Source organism: Sorex araneus, chromosome 2 (genome assembly GCF_027595985.1).
Source record: "Sorex araneus isolate mSorAra2 chromosome 2, mSorAra2.pri, whole genome shotgun sequence".
Lineage (NCBI taxonomy): Eukaryota > Metazoa > Chordata > Mammalia > Eulipotyphla > Soricidae > Sorex > Sorex araneus.
This window is the reverse complement of record NC_073303.1, coordinates 35,182,314-35,210,121: the sequence shown is the minus strand read 5'-3', so window position 1 is coordinate 35,210,121 and position 27,808 is coordinate 35,182,314. Positions and strand designations below refer to the sequence as shown.

General features: G+C 58.7%; 1 protein-coding gene across 3 annotated transcripts in view; it reads left to right on the top strand.

The window, feature by feature from the left end:
- The first annotated feature begins 197 nt into the window (after nucleotides 1–197).
- IGDCC3 (immunoglobulin superfamily DCC subclass member 3) overlaps nucleotides 198–27,808 on the top strand; it is a 38,514-nt gene continuing 10,903 nt past the window's right edge. For 2 of the 3 annotated variants that reach the window (XM_055128845.1, XM_055128844.1), the window contains exons 1-2: nucleotides 198–340; nucleotides 2,841–3,146. In XM_055128845.1, coding sequence (XP_054984820.1) covers nucleotides 226–340; nucleotides 2,841–3,146 — 421 coding nt within the window. In that variant the 5' untranslated portion in view covers nucleotides 198–225. Of the gene's footprint in view, nucleotides 341–2,840; nucleotides 3,147–17,876; nucleotides 18,128–27,808 lie in introns of those variants that run through there. The other variant, XM_055128846.1, reaches the window with a different exon arrangement.

The window sequence follows — 27,808 nt, the reverse complement described above, 5'->3', positions numbered from 1 at the left end:
GGGGGGCGGCGGGCGGGGCGGGGCGCGCGGGTGCGGGGCGCGCGCCCTGGGCGAGGCTGACACATCGCCGCGGCGGGTGCAAGATGGCGCAAGCGGGCATGTGGCCCCGGCCCCCGGCCGCCCGGGCTCGGCCCCGGCCCGAGCCCCGGCCCCGGCCCCGGCCCCGGCGCCGGCCCCGCGGGACGCTGTGAGCGCCGGAGCCGCGGAGCCGCGCCCGAGAGCCCCATGGCTGTGCCGCGCGCCGCAGCCCCGCGCCCGCCCGCGCTCCTGCCGCCGCCGCCGCCGCCGCTGCTGCTGCTGCCGCTGCTGCCGCTGCTGCTGCTGCCCGCGCCCGGCCGGGGTGAGCGCAAAGCCCGGCCCGGGGCGCGGAACCGCGGGCCGTGGGGCGGGGCGGGGCGCGGCGGGCGGACCTGTTCGCTGCGGGGCCGGGCGGGACGGGCGGAGCCCCGAGTTCCGCACCGAGACGCGGATGCTGGGGATCGCGCGCCCCGCGCACGGGACGCGGAGTTCGGCGGAGGCGCGCGGCTGGAGTCGGGGCGAAGGGGACCCGGGCCGGGGCCCGCGGGGCTGAACCCCTCCGGCGTGGGGTGCGCGGAGCCCGCTGTGGCACCGAGTGGCCCTCGGCGGCCGGAAGGGGGTCCCTGCGACCCTGCTGAGCTGGAAGGAGGCGACGGATCCAGGAGGGACTGGGCGAGTGCGCGGGATGGGATGGGAAGCCAGAGGACTCCCGGGAGGAGGAGGGGGAGGGGAAGACTGGGCGCTGGAGGAGGACTTCGGATGTGGAGGGGCAGGAGCAGCACCCCTCAGCGCAGAGAGAGCCCCCGCGCAGGAGGGCAGGGAAGCGCCCAGAAAGCAGCTCCCAGTGTGGTGCCCGCGTCCCCGCCCTTACCCCACACTCTGCACGCGTACGCTACAGAGCCCAAGTGACCTGTGGCTGCCGCCAGGTCCCTCAGTGCCTGTGGGGGGTGTCACGGGGCACGGGACAGGGGTGCCGATGCGATCCTGGCAGACCTCGCCCCTCTCTCTGGGCTGGAGGCAGCTCCACCGCAGCATGACAGAAACTTTATTCCTGCAGTTGTTGAGTGGGGGCTGGGGATGTCGATATGCAGAACCTGGGTGGGTGCCGGGAGGGGGGGTGCAGAGATTTGGGGGGCTTTGGGAGCTTTGGTCAGCCAGCCAGTGGACTAAAACATGACATCCCTCCTCCAGGTGGGGAAATGCCCCTGTCTCCTCCTTTTTCCACCCACCTCCTGCCAATGCAAGATTTCATATCTGCCCTCGCAGCCCCTGTGGCACTTTCCTGTTTTTTTTTTTTTTTTTTTTTTTACTTTCCTGGGTTTTTGTTTCTTTGGGGGCCACACCTGGCTGTGCTCATGGATCACTCCTGGCGGGGCTCGGGAGACCATGTGGGGTGCAAAGGGAACCCGGCCGGCAAGTGTGCAAGGCAAGCACCCCACCTCTCAACTTGTAACTGACCTGGCATGTTGCTCATTGGAAACGTTGGCCACTGGCCTGCGGCTGGAGAGTGGTGCCCCGGGCCAGGGTTCTCCCCACTGCCGCACCCCCTCGTCCCCATCCCCTTATTTTCTTTCACCTCCACCTCTCCCGCCTGACTTCTGCCAGAGCCCAGGACCAATGTTTGGAACCTCTGCTCAAGGTTGGGAAATGACTAACGCTTGTTAGTGTGTGTCCCTGTGACCAAGGCACGCTGAGCAAACCCAGGGCTCGGAGGGCAGGGGCTCACCCCCACCCCAGCCCCGCACCCCACACTACGCTGGCCTTGGATTACTTTGCTGCCCAAAGAAGCAACAATATTTTATTATTGTTTACAATTTTGTTTATTGTTGTTTTTATTTGGTTTGGGGGCCATACTGGCAAACATACCCCCCTGGAGGGCTTAGGGGACCATAGGAGTGCCAGGGACTGAACCTGGGTCAGCTGTGTACAAGGCAAGTGCTTTAGCCTCTGTGACATCTCTCAGCCCTAGAGCACTTCACTTCCATAGTATCCTGGAGTCGATTCTTTTTTTCTTTTTGGATCACACCCAACTATGGTCAGGGGTTACTCCTGGCTCACGCACTCAGGAATTACTCCTGGCAGTGCTTGGGGGACCATATGGGATGCTGGGAATTGAACCCGGGTCGGCCGCGTGCAAGGCAAACGCCCTCCCTGCTGTGCTATTGCTCCAGCCCCCTTGGAGTCGATTCTTTAGATCACCCATTCCCCCTCCGACACAAGCTCTGTTGTTCCGGGAAGCCAAATCCAACACTTGGCCTGAAGACCCCGCAGTAACACTTGGCCTGAAGACCCCGCAGTCCGGCACAGTGCCCTTAGCTATGCTGAGATCAGTTTGCTTTCGGTCCCCAATCCGTTAAGTGCAAGGACTTCCCTGGGTGTCTGTCTCCGCATCTGTCAACGGGCATCTATAGACAGTGTCTCCGCCACACGTTCTCCCGGCTCCTGCACCTCGTGATGATTGTGTGGAGCCTTGGGTACCCCCAACATTCCTGCTCACAGTACAGAGCAATGGGGTTGGGGTGCTCAGACTCGGGGATCCTGGACGCCTGTGTGTGACTCCCTTCCTGACTGCACCTTCTGCTCTCTCCTCTGTTTCTGTTTGTTTGTTTTGTTTTTGGAGTCACACCCGGTGATACTCCGGGGTTCCTCCTGTTCCTGCACTCAGTCAGGAATCACTCCTGGCAGTGCTCAGGTAACCCTAGGGGATGCTGAGGATCAAACTCAGGTCATAGGCATGCAAGGCAAATGCCCTCCCTGCTGGACTATCGCTCAGGCACCCCCCCCCACCTCTCTGTTTGCTTTTCTCTCCCCACCCCACGCAGCGGTTGGCCGCTCTCTGGAACTGGCGTTTGCTCTGGAGCCACGCGACGATGTTGCCATGGCCGGGCAGCCTGTGCTGCTGGACTGTGTGGTGGAAGGCAGCCCTCCTGTTCGCATCAGCTGGAGGAAGAATGGGGTGGAGCTTCCCGAGAGCGCCCATGCCTGGGTGATGGCCAACGGCTCCCTGGTGATCCCTCACTTCCGGCTGGATGGGACAGGCAGCGTTTCCGATGAGGGGGACTATGAGTGTGTGGCTCAGAACCGCTTCGGGCTGGTGGTCAGCCGGAAAGCTCGCATCCAGGCTGCCAGTAAGTGGACACCTTTTAATTTCTTGGTGTATGATACTTGGATGGTGGTCAGGGGTGGTGGGAAAGTTGTATCACGGTCTCAACTGAATGATGTGAATGTGATGTGGCGAGTCTCTGGTGGGGAGAGCAGGAGCGAGTGGGGGAACTTGCTCCTGTTCCTGGGCCAGCGCCTTGGCTCCTGCACCACGGACTTCCAGCCCAGTGAGTCTGTTCCTGCGCTCAAATAAGTCATTGTCATACTTTGTGGGTGACTTAAGAGCCTTTTTTTGTTTGTTTGTTTGCACCTGCTGATGCACAGGGGTCACTCCTGGCTCTGCACTCAGGAATCACCCCTGGCAGTGCTCAGGGGACCATACTGGGAATCGAACCCGGGTCGGCCATGTGCAAGGCAAACGCCCTACCCGCTGTGCTGTCGCTCCAGCCTCAGACTTAAGGGTATTTTGAAAGGTAGTTTGGGCTCTGTGAGAATTTTCAGTTCTAGGCTAACTTTGAAACCTTTGTGGAAGGTAAAATTTTTTCTCTTGCTGGAGAGATCATACAGGGGATGAGGCCTTGTAGCAGCTGACCCTAGTTTAATCCCTGGAAACGCTTCTAGTCACCTGGACACCACCAGGAGTGATCCTTGAGTGCAGAACCAGAAGTACCCCCTGAGCACTGCTGGATGTAGCCCAGAGCCCAAGCTGCCCCACCCCCAAATCACATTATACCTGTAATTAAGTCCTGAAGCTTGCCAACAATTTGCTTTAAAAATATATAATTAGTTCAGGGACGTCACAGAGATTGCATTACTCCTGCTCACGTCCATGCTGATGTGATTTATTTATATTTGGGTTTTGAGGCCACACCCAGCAGTGCTCAGGGCTGACCTCTGGCTCTGCATTCAGGGATCACCCTCCTTGCAGGCTCTGGAGACTATATGGGGTGCTGGAAATCGAACCCTGGTTGGTTGCATGTAAGGCAAGCACCCTGCCCACTGTGCTATCTCTCCGGACACCAAGTAATCTATCTGGATGTGACAAGTTACTGGGGTTGGGGTGGTGGTATTTGAGGGTCACTGCTCTGATCGGGCAAAGTTTGTGGCAAATGGATCATGTTCCCTGTCTCCTATCTTTATGTTTGTGGGGAAGAGGTACCCCTTTAAAAATCTTCCTCAGACCCTTGTTGGCCATCGCTCTCACTCACTCTTCTAAGCCTTGCTGTGTGACAGACACGCTTGCCTCATGCTTTGCCTGGACATATATTTCTTTTGCTTTTTGGGTCACACCTGGTCATACTCAGGGGTCACTCCTGGCTCTGAACTCAGGAATTACTCCTGGCGGTGCTTGGGGACCATATGGGATGCCAGGGATTGAACCCGGGTCGGCCACGTGCAAGGCAAACGCCCTCCCCGCTGTGCTATTGCTCCAGCCCCAGCCCCAAGTCCGGATGATTTTATTTAGTCATCACAGCCCCACAGGGAGGCATTTATCCTCCCGTTTTGCAGAGGAGGAAACAGACGCAGGGGCACGCAGGTACGTTCTGAGAAGCGGGGAACGAGAAGGGCCCTTTGAGTAGCACACTGCCCTCCGCAGCAGCCCACGCTAGCCCACGCCAGCCTGCTGCTGTCGCCTCCCTCCCCTGCCTCCTGCTTGTCCTCCTCCTCCTCCCCTCCCCCTCCTCTGCTCGCTGACAAGTTTCTTCCTGGCGCCCAGGGCTGGTGCGTGGTTGCTCCTGAACGGCTGGTGAGTGATGAATCGCATCAGGACACCCTCCCCGTGACTTGAAGTCGCCCCTTTGTTCCCGGGCAGGCAGGCCCAGACCCCCAGATGGAGCTCTCTGGGAGGCGGCCCTGCACCCTGAGACCCCTTCTGCCCCAGCGGGCAGGCGCTCCGGGGCGGAGTGGGGGAGCGTTAGCAGATGGCTGGGTGTGAGGCAGGGAAGCGTGGACAGAGGGTGGGAGCGCAAGGAAGCCTGGCTGGTGTGCGAGACGTGTCTTCCTGGAGTGGCCTCCCCTCCCCCCAGCCAGCGCGCATGCTGATGCCTCCCCCCCTTCAGCTCAGGCCCCCCGGGGGGTCTGAGTCTGTACCGGGAAAGCTGGGAGAGGCGAGGCGCGTGGTTCCCCAAAGCTCCTAACAGTCTGAGAATCAGTCTGAGATCAGCTGGGCTCATCGTTTTTTGGGGCCCGGGGTGTGGGGGGGGCAGCTGGAGGGATCTGATATGGCCCCTCTCCCCTCAGGACTGGAACCCTCTGCTCTTCACAGACAGATGTCCCTAGACACCTCCAGAGCTGATTAACGGACGCCGGTGCCTCTAACAGCTCCGAGTGCTGGGCCCGGGGCCCGCAGGCACTGCAGATGTTGTGTGATGCGGAGGGCGGGTGCCCCGCACGGGAAGGTGTGAGGAGCCCTCCAGAGCACCCCGCTTCTGCCTGGTCCACGGGGGCTGTGAGGAGGGGCCTCCAGGCCCTCCCTAGAGACACACAGCCCACCCCCTGGGGCCTCAGCTCCTGGCTGGGTGCTCCGGCCCGGGTCCCAGTGTCCCGGCCCAGGGCCCTCTGAGTGGCGGCGAGGCACACTGGCCGCGGGGGGACTCCAGCTCCAGGCACCTCCCTTTGGAGATGTTCCTGGGATGGCTGGGCTGGTGCATGGGAGGTGCCAGCAGTTCCATGGACAGAAAAAGGTGTTTTTTGGTTTTTGTTTGGGGACAACACCTGGCTGTGCTCAGCGATCGCTCCTGATAGGCTCGGGGCACCCTAGGGGGAGCCGGGGATCAAACCCAGGTGGGCCTGAGTAGTAGACAGACGCCCTACCCACTGCACTATCTCTCCGGCTCCGAGAGGTTTTCTGACCATGCCAGCAAGGTCTGAGGGCACCCCCCTCTGCACAGTTCTCCTCCTCTCCGGGATCCAGGTGACGGCGCTCCAGGGCACCTGTCGAGGATGGGTAAGTGGAGGCCGAGGACTGCTCTTCTGTCCTAACCCTTCCTGAGAGGCCCAGTGTCTCTCCTGCCCCTGGGCATGGACGGAAGCTGAGCTGGCCGGAGCCCCACTGCGGTCTCTGGAGGGTCCCGGGCGCACACGGGGTTCCCCTGCTCTGGTGGCTTTTGTTTTGGTTTGGGGACCACACCCAGCAGTGCTCAGGGCTTACCCCTGGCTCTGCACTCAGGGACCAGTCCTGGTGATGCTGGGGATCGAACCCGGGTCAGCGGTGTGCAAGGCTAGAGCCTGGACCCTGTGCTAGCTCCTGTTCACACCTGGCGTTGTGGGAACAGATGTGTTCCCTTGTACCTTTGGGGGGATCTGTGTGCTGAGTGACCCAGAGAGGGGTCTGCTAGCTACGGGAGAGGGGAGATTGGGGTGCAGGTGCCCTGAGTCCCTGCCCTACCCAGGGTGGGGTGCTGTACGACCCAGGGCCTGCCTTCTCAAAGGTTCTGTTCCTGTCAACTACCTAGGGACACTGAGGAAGTTCAGATCTCAGGAGCTGGAGATACAGTCCAGGTGTTTATATGGTGCTCTGAGCCTACCAGGAGTGCTCCCTGAGCACGACCCCCCTCTGCACCCTGCTTTCTTCACTGCCAGCTTGGCTGGGTGACTGAGGTGTCCCAGTGGCTGACCCTTCCCTAACCAACCCCCTCCCATGTCCTCCCGCCCTCCCCTCGGCCAGAGTTCCTTCTCTTTCCTACTCTGCTCTACTTTTTTTTTTTTTAATTAAAATATTTTTTTCTTTTGCTACGGCCGGCAATGCTCAGGGGCTTCTCCTGGCTCTGTGCTCAGGAATTGCTCCTAATGGTGCTTGGGGGACCATATGGGATGCTGGTCCGCTGCGTGCAAAGCAAACGCCCTCCCTGTTCCGCTCTTCTGAGGCAGCCTCTTCCCTCTGTCGCGTTGCTCCAGCTGCCTTCTCTGCAGCAGTTCTCACCAGGCCTGGGCGCAGGTGGCCTTCTGGGTGGCACTCTGGCTCCTGTTCCATCGTAGCTGAACGGAGAGCACAGTTCCCAGCAGCCCCTGGGCAGGGGGGAGGCAGGGGAAGGGCAGGAGCATGGGAGGGCTGTGACGAGGGGGCTCCCCCCGGAGAAACAGACTCATCCCTGCCAGATGGGGTATGAATCAGGGACGAAGTTGCTGGGAACCCCCCGCCCGTCTTGCCCGGGCCGGAGGAGGCCCCCACGCCCCCCACCCCTGCAAGCCTCGAGTGTGGAAGGCAAAGGCCGTGGTTCCCACACCTTGGCTCTGGGGCTGCAGGCGGCCAGCTGGCCCCTCGAACACAATGCGCGATCTTCTGTGTCCCTGGTCCCAGCATTGTCCATGGCCGGGCGCCGTGGCTGGGAATGTGCGCCCTGAATAGGAGAGGCATTTGCAGCCTGCAAATGAAACAGGCCTGGGCCCGCCCCCTGTCCCCAGCCACCCCCGCAGAGAAAGGACTTTTTCACTCCTGGCCTTCTTGGATTGCCTTTCCCTGTCTGCTCCCTAGTCCCCGTGGGCCAGTGTGTGTGTGTGTGTGTGTGTGTGTGTGTGTGTGTGTGTGTGTGTGTGTGTGTGTGAGAGAGAGAGAGAGAGAGAGAGAGAGAGACAGAGAGAGAGAGAGAGAGAGAGAGAGAGAGAGAGACTTTTCAGAGTAGTATGAGGGCTATTCTAGCTGTCAATAAAAGCGGCTGGGACAAGAGTGCACCCAGGACAGAAAACCAAACAGTTCACCACTGTCTTTGTTTAACTGGACCGAGCGATTCCAAAAATATCAGCCTGTGTAACTAACCTGTCACCCTGAGACTGACCTGCGCCTCGTTGCAGCAAGGAAGACCTGTGTGTGTGTGTGTGTGTGTGTGTGTGTGTGTGTGTGTGTGTGTGGTGTGTGGTGTGTGGTGTGTGTACGTGTGTGTGCGTATGTGTGTGTGTACGTGTGTGTATGAGTGTGTGTATGTGCATGTGTGTGCGTCACGCTGTGGGGGCCTGAGCCCCTGCTGTGTACCTAACAAGGCCTCTGTGCTGAGGCCGGGGTGAGAGCTCAGTGGCTGAGCTTGTGTTTTGCCTGCTGGAGCCCAGGACCCACTCTGGCACTGCACGGTCCCCAGCACCACCAGGAGTGGCCCTGAACCAGGAGTGCCCCTGAATACCTAGCCAGGTGTGACTACCCCTCCAGAATGTTCAGGGGGCCCAGGATTGGAGGCTGACCACTCAAAGGACTTCCCCCCTTCCTTCCAGAGGGGCCGGGCTGGAGAGCTAGAGAGACAGGCCAGAGGCGGATCATTATTTATTTATTTATTATTATTATTATTATTATTTTGCTTTTTGGGTCACACCCGGCAATGCACAGGGGTCATTCCTGGCTCATGCACTCAGGAATTACCCCTGGCGGTGCTCAGGGGACCATATGGGATGCTGGGATTCGAACCTGGGTCGGCCGCGTGCAAGGCAAACGCCCTAGCTGCTGTGCTATCACTCCAGCCCCGCAGATCATTTTTTAGATGCTGCAGGAAGCTGATTCTTAGCAGAGAGCTGCAGTGAGAGGTGAGCCCAGCAGGGGGTCATTGGCTCAGGGAGGGGCTGACCTGACAGGCTGCACACAAAGCCTCCTGGAGTCTTAACCACCTTCCTCCTTCCCTCCCTCCCTCCCTCCCTCCCTCCCTCCAGTCCTTCCTTCCTTTTCTCTGGCAGTGTGGTGCTGGGATCTAATGGGGTCGGCTTCACGCCGGCAAGCCCCTTAACCGCTCCGCTCTCTCAGCCCCTTCACTGTAGTTCTCTTTCCACTCACCCCCAGAGGACTCCACATCGGGCTGGAGTGATAGCACCTCTAGAGGGTAGGGCGTTTGCCTTGCACGCAGCCAACCCGGGTTCGATTCCCAGCATCCCATATGGTCCCCTGAGCACCGCCAGGAGTAATTCCTGAGTGCAGAGCCAGGAGTCAGCCCTGAGCATCGCCGGGTGTGGCCCGAAAAGCAGAAAAAAAAAAAAGAAACCACAAAAATCAGAGGACTCCACGTCATTCTGAGCTGGTTTCTCTGTCCCCGTCTTCGCCCCTCCTCTTCAGTGCCACTGTCCTCAAAGACAAGGGCAGGGCAGGAGAGGGAGAGCGCTGGTACTGGGACCCAGAGAAGGCTGGGTGGGTTCAGCGGGAGAGTGTCACGCCCGACCTCAGTCACTGTGCTCCAGGGGGCTGGTGGGCACTGGCTTAGCCCTGGCTGGCCAGAGGTGAGCCCTGATTCAGAAGCTCTCTCCCGCCATCTCCACCCACCCTGCCCCGCCCCTTCTCTCTGTCTCCATCTCCAGGGCCCTTGCCTGCCCCTCCCTGCCCCTCCACGCCTTCCTGGGAGGCTGTGCTTGGCCTCTTGTTTTTCCGAGCCCCGGTTTCTCTAGCCCCGCCCTACCTCCCCAGCTTTCCTTCTCCAGGTCACCCTTTATCTCTCTTTCTGTTTGTTTGGGGACCACACCTGGCAGGACTCCAGGGGATACACGAGGTGCCAGGCATCGAAGCCAGGTTTGCCGGGTGCCAGGCAAACACCTTCCCTGCTGAACTGTCTCTCCGGTCCCTCCTTCATCACTTTACCATTCTGTTCTTCCTACTGCCTCTCTCCAGCTGTGGCCACCCCACTGTCCTCTGCGGCCGCCATGCTGTCCTCTGCTTGGAGCCCTCTCTTTCAGAAGTAAAAGGAAACCTTCGGCCCCAGCAGAGAGCTGGGCAGAGGAGAGGCTGAGAGGGGAGTTTCCTAGAAACGGGCAGTAGGATGAGCATGTGCGCCTCCATGGGCCGGTCTCCGAGCAGGACACTGACCGGGGTGGCCCGAGCACTGGGACAGCCATGAGCCGCTCTCTGGAATGCCGGTGTTGGGTTGCAGTGCAGATGAGAGCGGCGATAATGGGCAGGAACTGGACTTTCTGGTCTGGCTGCTGCCCCCAAGGAATGTGAGGGGGGGATCCAGCAGAAAGCTGGGGAGGGGCGGTTGGAGAGCAGACCCCCTCCCTGGAAAGGAGCAGGGGTGAGAGACCTTAGTTCTAGCTGAATCTGTGAGCTGCAGGCCACTTTAAAGGAGCCTGAGGCTGGAGCGATAGCACAGCGGGGAGGATGTTTGCCTTGCATGCGGGCAACCCGGGTTCGATTCCCAGCATCCCCTGTGGTCCTGTGAGCACTGCCAGGAGTAATTCCTGAGTGCAAGAGCCAGGAGTAACCCCTGTGCATCACCGGGTGTGACTGAAAAAAAAAAAAGAACCTGAAAATTCTCAGTGCATGGGGGGCTAAGGTGGGGCCGAGGCTTAATTCAATCATATGAGATAGACCATTACAAAGTTTCTCATGATTGGGTGTCAGTCATACAATGTTCCAAGACCCATCCCTCCACCAGTGTATGTTTCCCACGACCAATGTCCCCAGTTTCCTTCCCACCACCCTAACCCTCAGCTGCCTCTATGGCAGACATTTTTTTGTTTGTTTTTATTTTTGGGGGGTTACTCCCAGCAATGCTCAGGGGTTACTCCTGGCTTTGCACTCAGGAATCAATCCTGGCAGTGTTCCTTTACCTACTTTTAGCATACAGATCATATCCAGGGTGATCATTTCTAACTCTCATTGTCCTGGTGGTCCATTTTCTATCGCAGCTGCCTTCTCCTGCAGCACTTGAGGCAGATTTCCAATCCTGAACCAATATTGTTGTATCTCATCCGAAAGACATTTAGACCTTGTATGAGAGATTGCTAAGATGATGTTGCAGGTTAAGTCTTCTGTGTTTATGCCTGTTAATTCAGCTTGGTTGCCTTTTCCCATTCAGTGTGCTACTACTGATTTATCAGTGTTGTAGCGTTTGATATGGCAGGAAGTCGAGTATTTTTATTGGGAAGGTAACAGATGGAATAGATTTTTTTTCATTTTGGATCACACTCAGCAGTGCTCTGGGGTTACTCCTGGTTCTACACTCAGGAATTACTCCTGGCGGTGAACAGGGAACCATATGGGAAGCCAAAGATTAAATCAGGTCGGCTGCATCCAAGGCAAACACCCTACCAACTGTACTATCACTCCAGCCCATGGAGTAGATTTTTTAACTGGGTGGCAGCTTTGGGGTGTGGATGCAACTGCTGGGACTTCTTGGAAGTACAGTGAGATGTAGGGAGGTGGCCAATCCCGACCTGGAGGAAGCCTGGAGATTTCAGTCACAAAACTCATATACCTGAATTTTTAGCAGATTAGTATCTGTCAGGTCCATCCTGAGACAATGGAGTCTGGCTGGGGGCATGACGGCGATTTTGGATTTTGGGAGCAGGCAGCTGCTGGGGGTCTGTTTGGCGGGCACTGGGTTAACACACACACACACACAGTGTCCTGGATGATTCAGCCACGTGCAAGTTAGAAAAGATTTATTGCGGCTTTTTTATCCCTTTTGAGATTTATTTATGGGTCTCTGGAGCAAGACCAGTAGGAGAGCTAACAGGGTAGCACCAGAGTTGTTTCATGGGGGTGACTGCTGGGACTTAAGGGGAGTATAGGAAAGTGGGGGGAGGTAGCCAATCCCGAGTCCAAGAAAGCCTGAAGATTTCAGTCACAAAACCCGCTGTTTTGTTTTGGGGACACACCAGGTTACCCCCGGCTCTATACTTAGGAGTCTTAGGGGACCATATGGGATGTTGGGGTTCGAACCCAGGTTGGCCACCTGCAAAGTAAAGGTCCTGCCTGCTGTGCTCGGGCTCCAGCCCCTGTCCAGATCTGTTTTACAGGTGAGTAGACAAAATCCCAGAATGGCTCATGAACTTGGCCCAAGGTACCGGTACCTGGCAAAGTTGGGCTCTGTCTGCCTGCCTCTGCCTCATGTAGTGGCCTGAGTGGCTGTTCTCAGAAGGGGCCAGAGTACCCTGAGAACATAACTACCAGGTCCCCTGCCCTGAGGGTGCCCCCCGCTGAGAACCCTGTCAAACTGGCCACAGTGGAGCAGCAGCCAGAGGCCCTGGAGCCAGTGCGTTTGGGTGAAGGGGGCGGGGGAGGGGGGGATGGCATACTGTGTGGACAAGGCTTGGGGCAGCCAGAGGGGGTGGGGGCACACGGTATGGACAGGGCTTGGGGCAGCCAAGGGTGCAGTTCCTTGCTGAAAAAGAACCTGGGGGATAGAGGCTGGAAGAGTTTCTTTCCAGGGAGGCTGAAAGACAAGTTCCCCTCCCCCTTCCTTTCCTGGTCTTGTTTCCTGCATAATGACGCTGATTGCTCCACATCTGTCATAATTACTCTTTGTTTGAAAATTCAAAACAAATCACAGGAGAGGAACTGGTGTGGCTGGAGAAGGAGCCTTATCCCCAGGGGTCCTGGGGAAGGGGCTGTGGGGGAGGGAGCCATAATCAGCACAGGAGCCAGGCTGCCGGGTGTTCTTGTGCTGTTCCCTTGCCTTGTCCCCACCCACCAGAATCCCAGAGGGCTCAGGCCCTCTTGGAATGATGTGATCTGATCCCTGGCCCCAGCTCCTGCCCGCTAAGGTGGCAGCTGGGTCCGCCCTTCTCCAACCTGAGAGAGGTCTGTTTTCTCCTGGTCCCTAGACTGCAGAAAGAGTGGGTGGCAGGGAGGCAGTCGGGATTGGAGGAGCATTTTAGGGTGGGGCAGTAAACTGCTTGGGATTGAAGGAACCTGGCAGGGCGGGGCAGTAGGCTGCTTGGGATTGGAGGAGCCTTTGAGGGCGGGGCAGTAGGCTGCTTGGGATTGGAGGAACCTTTTAGGGCGGAGTCACAGGCTGCTTGGGATTGGAGGAGCCTTTTAGGGCGGGGTCATAGGCTGCTTGGAACCGCCCAGTGGCGAGGCAGAGAAACCTGCTGAAGGGCTAGACCCTTGGCAAACACAGACCTTGGCATTTGACTGGCTCGGGAAGGGGACAAGTTGTGTCTGGAGGCCCCTAGAACAGTCTCCTGCGTGAGATGGAGGATCTGGGACTGTTACTACCAGGGAGTAGTCTATTCAATCCTCATGGGGCTCCAAAATCCTCATCCTTCCTCATCCTCCTCCGCATTGGTTCCTCCCCTCTCTCAGACCTGAAGATTTTTTTGGGGGGCGAGGGTAGTCACTCCTAGAATTTGTGCCTGGGTCCATGTCCCTGACAACCATGCGCAGACCCCCTTGTCTACCTCCTGACCTTGACTTCCCACCAGGGATTGTGTGGAGAAATCCATCCTGAAGCCCTACCCTTGCTAAAAGATGCCCTCGCTGTGGAACTGTCCTGGGACCAGACCTGCAGAGCTGCAGCCTACTCAGAGGCAGGTGGGGGTCAGGGATCGACCACACTCGGCTGTGCTCGGGGGACACTCCTGATGGTGCTCAGGGAGCCATATGCAGGTTGAACACGGGTTGGCCAGGTGCAAGGCAAGCCACTGTCCTGCCTCTCGAGCCCAGGCAGGTAGACTTGCAGGCAATCTGGTCTGCGTTCCCACCCCCGCCTCCTTGTACACTGTGCTCTGTGGGGCTGGCGGCCCAGTGCGGAATGGGAAGGAGCACCCCCCTGTCTTGCCGGGAGGAGATAAACGGAGGGCAGGTGTGTGTGGAGCAGGGTCCTGACCCCCATCCATTCTTGCAGGCACCTTTCTTCAGGCTGCACTCACTGGTCCCTGTCATGGGCAGAGCAGCCCCCGGGGGACAGAGATCTGGAGGGAGGACCCCATGAGAGGGGACTGGCCTGGCCTGGTTTGGAGGTGACACTGCTGTCCCATTGCTATAGGTTGAGGGTTCCTGGGGTGGAACTTGTATTTGACCTGGACACCAACCGTAAGGGTCACTCTGGCTTTATCTCCCTGGCTCCACTTTCCCATCTGATAGCAGGTAGGGCGTTTGGTCAGCTTTTTCCTTACCTCCCCACCTCTCCCACACTTTTTTTCCCCCCTCTTATTAAATCTTGGCTTATAAGGAAGGTCACCTCCTCCTGTAATGATTCCCTTGCCCTAATTTTTTAGGTCCTTTTGATTTTTGACTTTTATTTATTTTCTTTGGCGGCTATACCTGGAGCTACTCAGGGCTTACTCCTAGCTGTGCACTCAGGGATCACTCCAGGTGGGGCTTGGGGGTTCATATGTGGTGCTGGGATTGATAGATCAGCCCCGAGCAGGCAGGTGTCTTACCCTCTCTGCTTTCTCTCCAACACTATTTTTTTTTAGCTTTTTTAAAAATTGTGTTCCAGGGGCTGGAGCAATAGTACAGCGGGTAGGGCATTTGCCTTGCACACAGCCGACCTGGGTTCGATTCCGAGCATCCCAAATGGTCCTTTGAGCACTGCCAGGAGTAATTCCTGAGTGCAGAGCCAGGAGTAACCCTCGTGCATTGCCAGGTGTGACCCAAAAAGCAAAACAAAAAAAAAAAATTGTGTTCCAAATCTCTAGCACTTTTGAGAAGCCCTGTCTAATTTAATTCCACTGGCAGACTAGATTAGCATATTCTTGATTTCATTAAGTCAGATCACCAGTAATGATATTACATAGAATTAGTCTTGGGATTGAACCTATTTGACATTCCTCTTCTATGTTTGATTTTGCTTCTCCAATCAGTCACTTTCCCATTAAACTGTGACAAAATCCAGATTATTACAAGTGTGGTCTGGTGTGGTGATGTTGACAGAATCAAGGCTCTTCATAAAGCGATACAACTTTGATTACTTCAATTCAAGAAAGACCCAGGGGCTGGAGTGATAGCACAGCGGGTAGAGCATTTGCCTTGCACTCGGCCGACCCGGGTTCAAATCCCAGCATCCCATATGGTTCTCTGAGCACCGCCAGGAGTAATTCCTGAGTGCAGAGCCAGGAGTAACCCCTGTGCATTGCCGGGTGTGACCCAAAAAGCAAAAAAACAAACAAATCAAGAAGGACCCATTGGCATATATGCCCTGCTTTGCTCTTTCGGGGGGCGGGGGCCTCAGAGACAGAATAATTGTGTGCTTCCTAACACGTGTCAGTCAGTGAACTCTAATGTGTAACACATATACAACCGTGGCCCCTACAAACGAGGTGTGGGCACTAGGCTATCATGGAGGGCCAGGGATGTTGTTCAGTGGTAGAACACAAGCCTTGCACGCCTGAAACCCCAAACAAACAGGGGCCAGAGAGAGAGAGTGCTGCAGACAACGTGCTTGCCTCACTCGTAGCTAGCCCCAGTTCAGTCCTTGGAACCCCCAAGAACTTCCGGGGGTGACCTTTGAGCAGAGCCAGAGCCAGGAGTAGCTCCTGACTGCCACAAGGGGTAGCCCAAGCCTCTCCCCCGCCAAATGCTAAGAATACTGACTTTCTAATTTGCACCTGTAGGTTTCTTGTGCTATTTTGGGGGTTATGTTCCAAAATATAATTAACCTGGACCTTAAGCACTTGGTAAGAGCAGACCACAGAGACCTGTTCCCACATGTGGCTGCCTCTGACCTTAGTTTTGTATTTTTTGTTTTTGTTTTGGGTCACACCCAGCGATGCTCAGGGGTTTTCCTGGCTTTGCACTCAGGAATTACTCCTGGTGGTGCTCGGGGGACTATATAGGATGATGGGAATCGAACCCGGGTCGGCCATGTGCAAGGCAAACACCCTACCCGCTGTGCTATTGCTCCAGCTCCTGTTTTTTTTTTTTTTTTAATTTATTTATTTTTAATTAGAGAATCACCGTGAGGGTACAGTTACAGATTTATACACTTTTGTGCTTATACTTCCCTCATACAAAGTTTGGAACCCATCCCTTCACCAGTGCCCATTCTCCACCACCCGTAAACCCAGTGTCCCTCCCACCCTCCGCAATCCCATCTCCCCCCCACCCCACCCTGCCACTGTGGCAAGGCATTCCCTTCTACCAGCTCCTGTTTTTTTTTTTTTAATTTGAGGTTCTTTCACCTGACCAGGGAGAGTTGCTTGTGGGGAGGGGGGCACAGGGAAGGCACTAGAGGCAGGAGGGTTGGGGATTTGGGGACCCGGGGAGGCTGTAGCAGTAGATGCAGGGGCAGTGATGCTAATGGGGCTCAAAATCACAGAGCCCTAGACAGGAGAAATTTAGGAGCGTTACAACGAAAAATGTGGGTTTCAGAGAGATAGTACAGTGGGCGGGGCACTTGCTTTGCACTTGACGACCAGGACTTGATCCCCGGCACCACGTATGGTCCCCTGAGTCCCACCAGGAGTGATCTCTGAGCACAGAGCCAGGAGTAAGCCCTGAACTCCACCAGGTGTGACCCACACCCCCACTCCCACCCTGGGGAAAAAAAAAGGAAAGAAAACATTATGACCACATCTGTGGTTATGGCCAGGATTAGGTTAATCCTTGAGTCAGAAACGGGTAGAAAAATGGTGAGCTCTATGTATGTTTCCCCTCCGCCCTTTAAAACATGTTCTTCAGGGGCTCTAGCGGTCACAGGTGGAGTGCGTGCCTTGTGTTCAAGGGCCCATGTTCCATCCTTCACTCCCAGGACCCCCTGAGCACTGTTTGGTGAACCATGTGAGTGGGTGCCATTGCCCAGGGTCCCGTGGACCACTCTAAGCCCTTGTTGAAAAACACAAAACAGGGCGGGAGCAGGGCTGGAGTCCAGCAGGTAGGTGCTTGCCTTGCACGCAGCTGACCCAGGTTTGATCTCTGGCATCCTATGTGGGTCCCCTGAACCATGCCCGGAGTGATCCCTGAGTGTAGAGCCAGGAGTAAGCCCTGAGCACTGCCAGGTGTGGCCCCCAAAACAAGACAAAATAACAAAAATAGTCGTAGAGCCCCTCTGAAGAATCAGCTGTGTGACCCTGAGGGATGTTATTAGAGTTGGTCTGTCTTCAAATCCACAAATCAGGGCGGAGCAGGGGGTGGGGGGCCTTGTGTGTGGCTGACCCAGTGTGATTCTCAGCATCCTGTAGGGTCCCCTGAGCCTGTCTAGAGTGATCTCTGGGGGCTGGAGCCATAGCACGGCAGGTAGGGCGTTTGCCTTGCACGCGGCTGACCCGGGTTCGATTCCCAGCATCCCATATGGTCCCCTGAGCACCACCAGGAGTCATTCCTGAGTGCAGAGCCAGGAGTAACCCTGGGCATTGCCGGGTGTGACCCAAAAATAGGCCAAAAAAAGTGGTCTCTGAGCACAGAGCCAGGAGTAAGTCCTGAGCACAGCCGAGTGTGGCACAGAAAGAGAACAAAAAACAAAGAAATCCAAGGTCTCGGCCCCCCTCCTGTGCTGCCTGCTCTGGGGGTCACCCTGCAGCGCCCCTGTGGGAGGGAAGGGTGGGAGGACACTTCTCCAGCTCAGCAGGCCTCACAGTCCCACCGCGTGATGAGGACAAATCCCGGAGGCCTCGGGTGCCCTCTGCACTGGCCTCTCCTCCCTGCCTCCGAGCTGAGCAGGGCCAGAAGGGCGGAGTGACGGGGCCTGGGCTAGACCAGCTTCTTGGGAACGCGTGTGTGGGAGCTGCCGCGGGACCCTCCTGTATCCGAACAGAAGCTCTGGGGCGTCCTGGAAGGCCTGGCTTGGCAGACCCTGCAGAGCTGGGGCCCCCCTGCCTCTGTTGCTTTCCTGTCTTCCCATCATCACCCCAGGCCGCCCTCGGCTCTCCTTTTTCCTTCTCTCTTTCCGAGCCCTCCCTGGCTCCTTCATCCCCCCTGCCTACATCCCTCTCCTGCGCAGTGTCCCCTGTTCCCCCGGCAAACCTGACGGGGCCCGTGCGTGCAGGACACCGGTAGTCTGCGTCTGGGGCAGGGCTGGGAGCGGGACGATGCCCAGCGCGAGCAAAATCCCAGAAGGAACTCCGTGGGGGTCTTGGGGGGGGGTTCCCTGATTCTGCCGGTGGAGAAGACTCGAGAAGGGGGTGCAGAGAGCCCCGGGCAGTGGTGTGTCCCGGAAAGCGGGGTTTCCTCCCACCAGGACTCGGTTGCTGCTTCCTCAGTTTCCCCGGCCGCAGCTGGGGAATTCGCGCCGTGGGGGCGGGGTGGCGGGAAATGGTGCCTCTTCGGGCCCGCGACATCAAACCCTCGTTTGGCGTGGAGGACAATGGGCGTCTTATTTTCTCCATTCGCCGCGCACAATGCCGGCTGCTCGCATTCACCCGCGGCGCGGCGAGCGAGGTAATTAGCGCGCGCCTTTCAGCGCGGCCACTGCAGCTATGCGGGGGGCGCGGGCGCCGCGTCGGGGGATTAACCGCGGGCCGGGGTGCAGCTGCGGCCACTTCAAAGGGCCGGGCGGGCCCGGGCTGTGGGAACCGCGCGCCGCCCCCGGAGCCGCCCCGCGCCCCCCACCCTGCGCGCCCCCCCCCGAGCCGGCCCCCGCCCCACCCTGCGCGCCCCCGGACGCGGCCGCCCCCCACCCCCACCCTGCGCGCCCCCAGACACCCCCGGACACGCACCCCCACCCTGCATGCTCTCGGAGCCCCCCGACACCCTCCCCCCCACTGCGCGCCCTGGAGCCCCTAGCCACTCACCCCTCCCTGCGCGCCCCCGGAGCTCCCCGCCACCTACCCCCACCCTGTGCGCCCCCGGACACCCCCGTTACCCACCCCCACCCTGCGCGCCCCCGGAGCCCCTCGCCACCCACCCCCACCCAGTGCGCCCCCCGGACACCCCCGTTACCCACCCCCACCCTGCGCGCCTCCGGACGCCCTCCCTTCCACCCACCCACCCCCACCCTGCGTGCCCTCCGAGTGCTTTTTTTCTCTTTGAGATCCCGGAGTCAAAGGGCAAAAAGGAGGAGGAGGAGGGGCGGGCGCGAGGGGGTGGGAGCCGGCACAAAGCCGTGACCCCAGGAGCCCAGCAGATGGTCCCACTTACTCCCGCCGCCCCGCTAGCGGCTCTCGGGCCCGCCCCCGCGCAGTGCCTCGATTGGGGCCCCGCGGGGGGCTGCGCGCTCGCCGGCCCTGCAGTCACCCCAGCCCCCTGTGGCTCGCTCCAACGGGCCCCCGCGGTGGCTAGGGCTGGGGGGGCCGGGACTGGAAATGCAGAGCCCTGGGCAGCTCCCCGCGGGGGCTCAGAGCTCCCGAGGTGGGGGAGGGGGTGCCCGCGCTGCCTCTCCGGGGTTCAGGTGGTGAGTGCGGTCCCGACTGAAAAAAGCTGATCCCGGGTGAGAGTGGCCCGATGAGCGGGGCTGGGGGCTCCTACACCGGGTGCTTGTCAGGGTGCGGGACGTGGCGGTGTGTGAACTAACGCGGCGAGTGCACGCAACTGGGTCTGTGTCCTTCAGCGGTGCAGGAGGGCAGGGCCCGGAGGGACAGCAGGAATGAAGGAACAGCAGTGCACATGTCTGTAGCCACCCAGGGGCTGGTCCCACGGGATGGAAGGCAGCTGAGGAGCATCCCCAGGGCGTCCCCTCGGTTCAGAAACAGGAGAACCCCAAAGGTGCCCCCGGAGTTGGAGTAGCTGGGAAGCCGCTTCTGAAGGGCATGCACTTGGTGCCCGGGGTTGGCATGTAAGCCTGAGTCTTGGCTCAGCCCTTAGCCCTGTGGGCACTTGGGCACATGACGAGGCTGACGGGGGAAGAGGCTCGGAGGGGGCGTGGCGATCCCTTTGAGTTCATGGGAGAGCAGCGTTTGCACACACATCTCGGTGCTGAGGGCTCACTTCTGGCTAGCCAGGCCAGCCGGCCCAGATCAAACCCGAGTTTGCAAGGTGAGCGCCTAATTAGCCCCTGCTGCCTCTCGGCCCTGCAGGAAGCTCCCGAAACCCTCTACAGGAGATGGTTCCCCTTTAGGGACCCTCTGCCACTCCGATACGCCGTGCAGCCCCTCGATGAAGTGCCCCACGAGCCTGTCAATCAAACTATGATGAGGCTGGAGCCATAGAACAGCCGGGAGGGCTTTTGCTTTGCATGTGGCTGACCTGGGGTCGATGGCTGCGATTCCACATGGCCCCCTGAACCCCGCCAGGAGTGATCTCCGAACACAACCTGGTGTGGCCCCTAAAACAGAAAAAAAAACTCCACCATCATCTGATCATGCCCTGGGCTCTGTACTGGGAGCCTCACCCTGCAGTACTGGGGGCTCTTCCAGTTTGGTTCCTGGGGGATCCCCAGGCAGCCCTCAGCACTGTCTCCCCCGCACGGAATCTACACTGTGTCCTCTCCAGGAGCACTGTGTTGGGGAGTTGGTGGGTTTGGGGCACCAGCAGGCCCGTGCCGGTTACACCCCACAAGCCGTGAGATGTAAATGTAGCATTGACCTGAGTGTGAGTTAGCCTCAAAGACTGGAGCATTTGTTTTCTTCATTTATTTACTTATTTATTTATTTATTTTTGGCTTTTTGGGTCACACCCAGCGATGCTCAGGGGTTACTCCTGGCTCCGCACTCAGGAATCACTCCTGGCGGTGCTGGGGGACCATATGGGATGCCGGGGATCGAACCCGGGTTGGCTGCATGCAAGGCCAGCGCCCCACCCGCTGTACCATCGCTCCGGCCCCCAAAGACTGGAGCATTTGTTCTGCGTATAGGAGCCCCCCATCCAAACCCACTACTGCAGGACTTGGAGCACTGTGGAGGAGCGGCCCAACACCCCCCAAAAAAGGCGTAGTTTGGGCAAGCCTAAGCTCATGAGTGAATCCCATGGCCACCACGTGTGACACGCATGACACGGGACCCCAGCGAGAGGGGACAAAAACACAAAGAGAGGGTCATTGGACAGGTGGGGGGGCCTTAGGCGAGTGTGGGCTCCCTGCCCTGTCAGATTGCGCCCATGTTTTGCAGTGAGCAAACCAAGGCTGGCATTGGAAGGTCACCCCGCAGGCCGTGCGCAGGCCAGGCCCTCTGCCAGTCGCCCCTGTTAGTGAGTGCCCATGAGGAGGCTGCCCACAGCCCATGGCTAGGGGCGGCTGGACCGGGCCGGTCCTGTGCTCACGTGAAAGCAATTTACTTAATAGCTCCCGCCTGGGCCCGCGGCAGCCGCCTTCCGGGAGGTGAGGGGATCCGGTGTCCTGACGCCGACGGAAGTGAGTTTACATAAGGGAGCCCGTGTCCCAGCGCGGCAGCGACGGGCAGTCTGGCCGGCCGGCGGGCAGGGTCTGCACAGTTTCAAGTCTGCGGCAGGGAGCAGTTCCCAGGGGCGCGCCTTCACCCTGGGCTGGCGCTGAGACGCAGATGTGCCTCAAAGGCTGCAGCGCGCACTGTCCCCCCGGCCCCCAGCTCTCCCGTCCTCCGGAGGAGGAAGCAGGCCCAGAGCAGGGCTTTGGCTTTGCCAACCCGAGATCATACACAGTCACGGTCACAGGGTCACACGGGATCACAGTCACGGGGGATCACATGTCAGTCAGGGACTGAGTGGGTCTTCCCTTCGGCGTCCTCCTCACTCTGCACCCCACGGAAGCCACATGTGTCATGCATTCCCTAATGCGTTGCTCCCCTGCACCACCCCGTCCTCAAAAGAAAAAAAGGAAAGAAAACAAGGGATCGGAGAGAGTACAGCAGGTAAGGCATTTAGCAGGTAAGGCATTTGCCTTGCACATGGCCTACCCAGTTCAATCCCGGGGCCCACAGGGTCCCCTGAGTATCGCTAGCAGGGATCCCTGGCCCAGGCCCGAATGAGCCCTGAGCACCACCAGGTTTGGTGCAGTAACAAAAAAAAAAAAAATGAGGCAACCACTTTGAAACTGGGCTTGTTTTTCTGTTGCTGTCTTGGGGCCACACCCCACAGTTTTCAGGGTTCACTTCTGGGAGGGCTCAGGGGACCAGATATGGTGCTGGGGAGGCACCCTGGGGTGTTGGCCCGATAACCCCGGTACTGTCTCCCAGGCCCCCAGCTTTGCTTTTGAAAACCTAGGACTGGAGCGATAGCAGAGCAGGCAGGGCGTTTGCCTTACATGCGGCCGACCTGGGTTCGATTCCTCCGTCCCTCTCGGAGAGCCCGGCAAGCTACCGAGAGTATCCCGCCTGCACGGCAGAGCCTGGCAAGCTCCCCGTGGCATATTTGATATGCCAAAAACAGTAACAACACGTCTCACAATGGAGACGTTACTGGTGCCTGATCGAGCAAATCGATGGGACGACAGTGCTACAGTGCTACAGTGGTTGAAGGCAGGGGTGCACCCGGAGGGGAGGTGCTTCCAGCCCTTCTTCCCTGCCCCAGAGTGGCATGTGCAGGGCTCTGTGGGGCCCCAGGTGCCTTCATACCTGCGCCCCCCCACCCCCAAGACTGCAGAGCGCCTGTTAGGGCGGGGGAGCGCCTGGCTTGATCTGGAGGAAGGGCTGGAGCTTTTTCTATTTGTTTTGTTTGGGGTTTCGGCCCACACCCAGTGATGCCCAGGGGTTCCTCCTGCTCTGCGTTCAGGGATCACTCCTCTCGGTGCTCAGGGACCGTGTGGGATGGCAGGGATCAAACCCAGCGTGGCCATGTGCAGGGCAAGCGCCCTCCCTGCTGCACTGTCGCCCCAGCCCAGCAATGCTGCGTAGGCTTTGTGGCGGGCTCAGACAGCGGGGAGGGCGGTTGGCCTTGTGTCCTGCCTGCTGCACGTGCTGCTGCTGGGACCCACAGGCACGCTTCCTCCTGCTGCCACTCAGGCTCCCCTGTGCTCCCTGCCGAGGGCGAGCTCTGAGCACAGAGCCAAGAGGAAGCCCTGAGCACTGTTGAGTGTGGCCCCTGAGCAGTGAACAAAAAGACTGATGGGTTTTGCTCTCCTTGTGGCCAATCTCACGACCCAGATAGCTTCCTTCAGCAGGCCTGCCCAGGCCGAGTATCCGTTGGGTCAGAAAACGGGTCTGGGGCAGGAGCATAGGACAGCGGGGAGGGCACTTGCCTCGCTCCTGGCCCTCCTGGCTTCAATTCCTGACATCCCTTACGGCCACAGAGCCAGAAGTGGTCCCTGAGCACTGCCGGGTGTGGCCCCCCAAACAAACACACAAACAAACACACAAACAAACAGAAAGCAGATTCTAAAGGTTCCGAGTCCCGGACCAACAATAGGATGCAAGAATTTTCCCAAGCTTTGACCAAGGTCCCCCGCCCCCCCCCATTCCCCCATCCCGGGCCCCCATTTGTCAGAAGTGGCTCTGGGGAGGGAGTGGTGAGACATGGATTTATGACTGCTGACTTGAAAGACAAAGTTGGCTTTTGTGTGGGAATTGAGGCTGGGGAGCTGTGGGCTGGTGGTGGCGCGGGAGGGGCGGGGGAGGAGGAGGGGCCGGGGTTCAAGGGTCCAACGCAGAGCGTGAGGGGCCGGAGCCGGCAGACAAAGGGGTCCCAAGGCTTTCGGGAGCAGGGTCACTGCTCCCTCAGATCAATGCCATCAGCCCAGCCGTAGCTGAGCCCCCCGGGCTACCCCCCACACCCCGACACCCAACACCCCACTTCCCATCACCCCTGGGGAGAGCCGGATTTATTTTCTTTGTTACTTTGGTGTTTGGGTCACACCTGGTGATGCTCAGGGCTTACTCCTGGCTCTGTGTTCGAGGATCACTCCTGGTGGTGCTCGGGGGACCATATGGGGTGCCGGGATCGACCCTGGGTTGGCTGTGTGCAAGACAAGTGGCCTCCGGCTGCAGTCTCTCCAGCCCACCCCCAAATTTCGATTCTGAGCCCAAAATAAGGAAGTTTGGGGCCACGGTGGGGCTCTGAAAGGGGTACCACGTGTGAGCACCTGGGCCAGGAGCCTGCAGGACCAGGCGTGAGTGTGGTCAGCTGAGAGGTCAGCTGGGTCCCTGCCGTCAACCCGTCCCTCCTGCACACATTTAGAGAGACGCCGCTTGCACACGCTTTGGGGAGTCTAAAGAGTCGGGGGGAGGCGGGCCCTTAGCCAGCTGCGCCCAGTGGTGCCACCGCCTGGGGGGTCTGCCAGGGGTTCGGAGTTCAGCAGGTGCTTTAACTGCACCCCCGAGAGCCACAACCATCCCCCGGAATGTGCCTGGACAATAAAGGCATGAGTTTATGGGCTTCATAAACATTTTACTAGAGAAATCAAGGCCTCAATTACTCAGCGCCTCTCCACTGACAGCCTGTCCGGAGAGGCCGGGGCGGCCCCCAGCCCTGCCCCTCAACACGCAAGCCCTGTGGGTCCGCCTTTAGCTCCCCCCCAAGCCCCCAGATCTAACCTGGGGCATATGGCCCCTCCCCCAGCCCCACCACACTCTTCTAGAGCTTCTTTTTTGTTTGTCTTGGGGCCGCATCCGGCCATGCTCAGGGCTTACTCCTGACCAGGCTCAGGGGACCATATGGGATGTTGGGGGTGGGGGATTGAACCCTGATTGGCTGCTCGCAAGGCAAGTGCCCTCCCCGCTGTACTATTGCTCCGGCCCCTTCCTCACCTCTTGACACGCTTCAAATTCAAGATTCTGTTGCTTTCTGCGAACTACATGCGAGGATTGTTTGCCCCGCGCTGTGCTAAGAAGCCCTGTACAGAGACGGCCCCTTACTGTCCCAGTACGGCTCTTTGCCCCGTGAGCTGCTGTGGTCTCCTGCCCTGGGGGTGCTCAGACAGCACTCCTCTCGGTGCTTGGGGGGTCAGACCCGGGCCCCCTGCCACACAGAGCTGTGTTTCCACTCAGCTGAGTGATCTCTAGCCCCTCTTGGAGGTTGGGTTCACACCTGGCTGTGGGGTTCCTGGTGGTACTCAGGGAACCATATACAGTGCCAGGGATCAAAGCTGCAGGACAGGAGCTGGCACGAATGTGCAGTGGGGAGGGCATTGGCCTTGCACGGGGCCGGCCTAGGTTTGGTTCCTGGCACCCCGTATGGTGCCCTGAGCACCACCAGGTGTGAGTGACTCCTGAAAAGCATTGCCCACCCCCCCACAAAAAAAGCAACCAGCAACTAAGCGAGTGGAGCCAGAAAGCTGGTACAGGGGTAAAGGTGCTTGCCTTGCACGCGGCCAATCTGGGTTCGCTCCCCAGCACCCCATATCATCCCTGACAGCTGCCAGGAGTGGTTCCCGAGCGCAGAACCAGGACACAGAGTCGCAGCGTTGGTCTGGTCTTGTCCTCCAGTGGGGCCGGAGCGGTAGTACGGCAGGTCAGGAGCTTGCTTGCTCGTGGCCAGCCTGGGTTTGGTCCCGGGCATCCCAAACGGCCCTCCAGCGGGGCTGCGTGAGGCTTTAGAGTGTCCTTCTCTGAAGGGATGGTAATTCCTGAGTGTTTATTCCTTCTTCAGTACCTGCCCTGGGTTGTTCCACCCCCGGTTCTCCTGGACACTCCCCTGGCGGGTGCAGGTCTCACTGGCCTGCTTGCTGCTCTCTGGGGCGTATGCTCAGGAGCGCAGAGCCTCAGGTACTTGGATTCTCAGTGTGAGGGGCTGCTGTGGTGTCTCCCGTCCTGGAGACTCCTTTGTGCAGGAAGGTTCCAGTGCCCCGTTGGTTCGCCCAAGGTACAGAGTTTTCATTTGTATCTCCTTAAGTTCACCTTTGTTGTTGTTGTTTTGTTGGGCCACACTCACCAGGGGTGCTCAGGGCTGACTCCCGGCTCTGCACTCAGAAATTACTCATGGCCAGTGCTAGGGGATTGAACCCGGGTCTGCCGCGGGCCAGCAAGTGCTCTCCCCTCGGTGCTGTTGCTCAGTATTTCAGAGTGGACTTGCGGCTCACTGCACTCTGCTGGCCCCGTTGTTTTGACGCTGGAGAACGGCATTCACCCGAGGCTGGGGGGGACGTTGGGGCGGCGGGGTGAAGGGGACCCAGGGGTCCAGGAACCTCTGGTCCTGCTGGAATGACTCCTGACCTTCTCCATCCCAGGGTGGTGGAGCTTGTTTCTCAGGAGCTGCTATGTCTGTGATTGTGTCTGTGTCTGAGTGTGTGTCTATGTGTTTGTGTCTGTGTATGTCTTGCGTTTGTGTGTGTATGTCTGTGTGTCTGTATATGTGTGTGTGTGTCTGTATGTGAGTATGTATTTGTGTGTGTTTGTCTGTCTACATGTGTGTATGTATGTGTGTGTTTGTGTGTGAGTGTGTGAGTGTGTGTGTCTCTATATGTGCGTGTATGTGTTTGTGTGCTTGTGTATCTGTGTATGTGTTTGTGTGTCTGTATGCGAGTATGTATTTGTGTGTATGTCTGTGTGTCTATATGTGTGTATGTGTTTGTGTACCTCTATAAGTGTATGTGAATATGTTGTGTTTGTGTATGTCAGTGTGTCTGTGTATGTGCTTATGTGTTTGTATGTGAGTGTGTATGTGTGTAAGTGTGTATGTGTGTGTTTGTGTGTCTATGTGTGTGTGTTTGGGTTCCTGTGTATGTTTGTGTGTCTGCATGACACACAGCCTGTATGTGAGTATGTGTTTGTGTGTATGTCTGTGTCTCTGTATGTGTGTGTGAGTGTGTATGTGTGTGTTTGTGCATGTCTGTGTGTGTCTGGGGGTCATAACCCCCATGCCATTGGCCATGCCTGAACCCCCCCTCCTAGCTGGAGAGATCCAGGCTGACTTGGGGGTCTCTCCTCCTTCAGCTCTGCCGCTGCCCGGCGTCCCCCCAGAGCCCATCTAATCAGTTCCAGGCCTCCCCTGGCCAGCTGCCCCGACCCTGACCCGGAGGAGCGTGGCCCGCCCTCTGGATGTGCTCTGAGGTGGGGGGGGGGAAACCAGTGATTCATGGGGGTCGAAGGAGGGTCGGAGGGTCGGTGCCGTTTCCTGTGGCTGTCCCCTCAGCCGTGGGGGGTGGGGGTGAGGGGGTTGGCTCTGCCCATCCCTCCCGCCTGGTGCTGACCTGGAGGGGTGGGGCCCTGGACACCACTTCCCGGATTGCTCAGGGACACAGGAGCCCCTGTCCTCCCTCCCTCCTGCTCTCTGACCCTCATTCTTAGAAGGGGGCTCAGAAGGGGGCTTGGACGGGCCCCAACCCCAGCGTCACCCTCCCCTAGCCCAAACTGTCCCTCCCAGGCCAGGAGATGTGGGCAGGAGCCTGGCACCCTCGTGCTGTCCCCTCTATCCCCGGGCGCCTGCCCTGAGCCCCGAGGAGGCCCCAGGGCCTCTGAGCTCACCCTGGGCCCCAGCCCTGGCCCAGACCCCCCCTCAGAGCGGTCCCCGCAGAGCCAGCCTGCCCTGCCTCTCCCCACAGTGTAAATCTTGGCAAACAGCGGCGCCAGAGCCAAACTGTCCCGTCCTGAGAGAGGCGGCCTGCGGAACCCCCGGAGCTTCTTCCCGGGGTCCAGGGGCGTGGCTTAGCACTGGGGAAAAAACAACAACAACACTTCATCCTCCAACTTCAAAAAGGGGGAAACGATTTTCCCTAGATAGGGACGGCAGGGGCACCTGGGCACCCCATTACTCCCGCTCGAGGGAGCCGAACCAGGGCTGTGAGGGAAGCGGCAGGCAACGTTCTGACCACTCAGCTCGGCCTGGGTACGGGGCTTGGGCAGAGAGCGGAGGTGAGCAGGATCAGGGACACTCTTGTCCCCTGTCCCCGGGGCCATGGGACTGAGACCCTCTTGGGGACTCCACTCTCCTCCAGGGCCCCTTTGCAAGGAGCATGAGGACATCCAAGGAGTGGTCAGTTCGGGACCAGCTGTGGCGCTTCTGACCCATGCTGGGAGAGGACCCCGCCTGGGCAGGGCCTGCTTCCCCCTGGTGAAATGGGGGCGGGGCTCTCAGCGGTGGCTTTCTAGCACTTGGTTTGGTTGGTTTTTTTTTTGGTTCCGTTTTGTTTGGTTTTTGGCCCACCCCGGGTGGTGCTCAGGGCTGACACGTGGCTCTGTGCTCATGGATCACTCCTGGCAGGACTCGGGGGGCCATCTGTGGTGCTGGGGACTGAACCCAGGCCGGCCTCGTGCCCTGCCCGCTGTCCTAGCTCTCCTGTCCCTGTCACTTTTAGGGCAAAGCTTCCATTCCAGTAAAATGTTGGACAGAGGCCAGAGACAT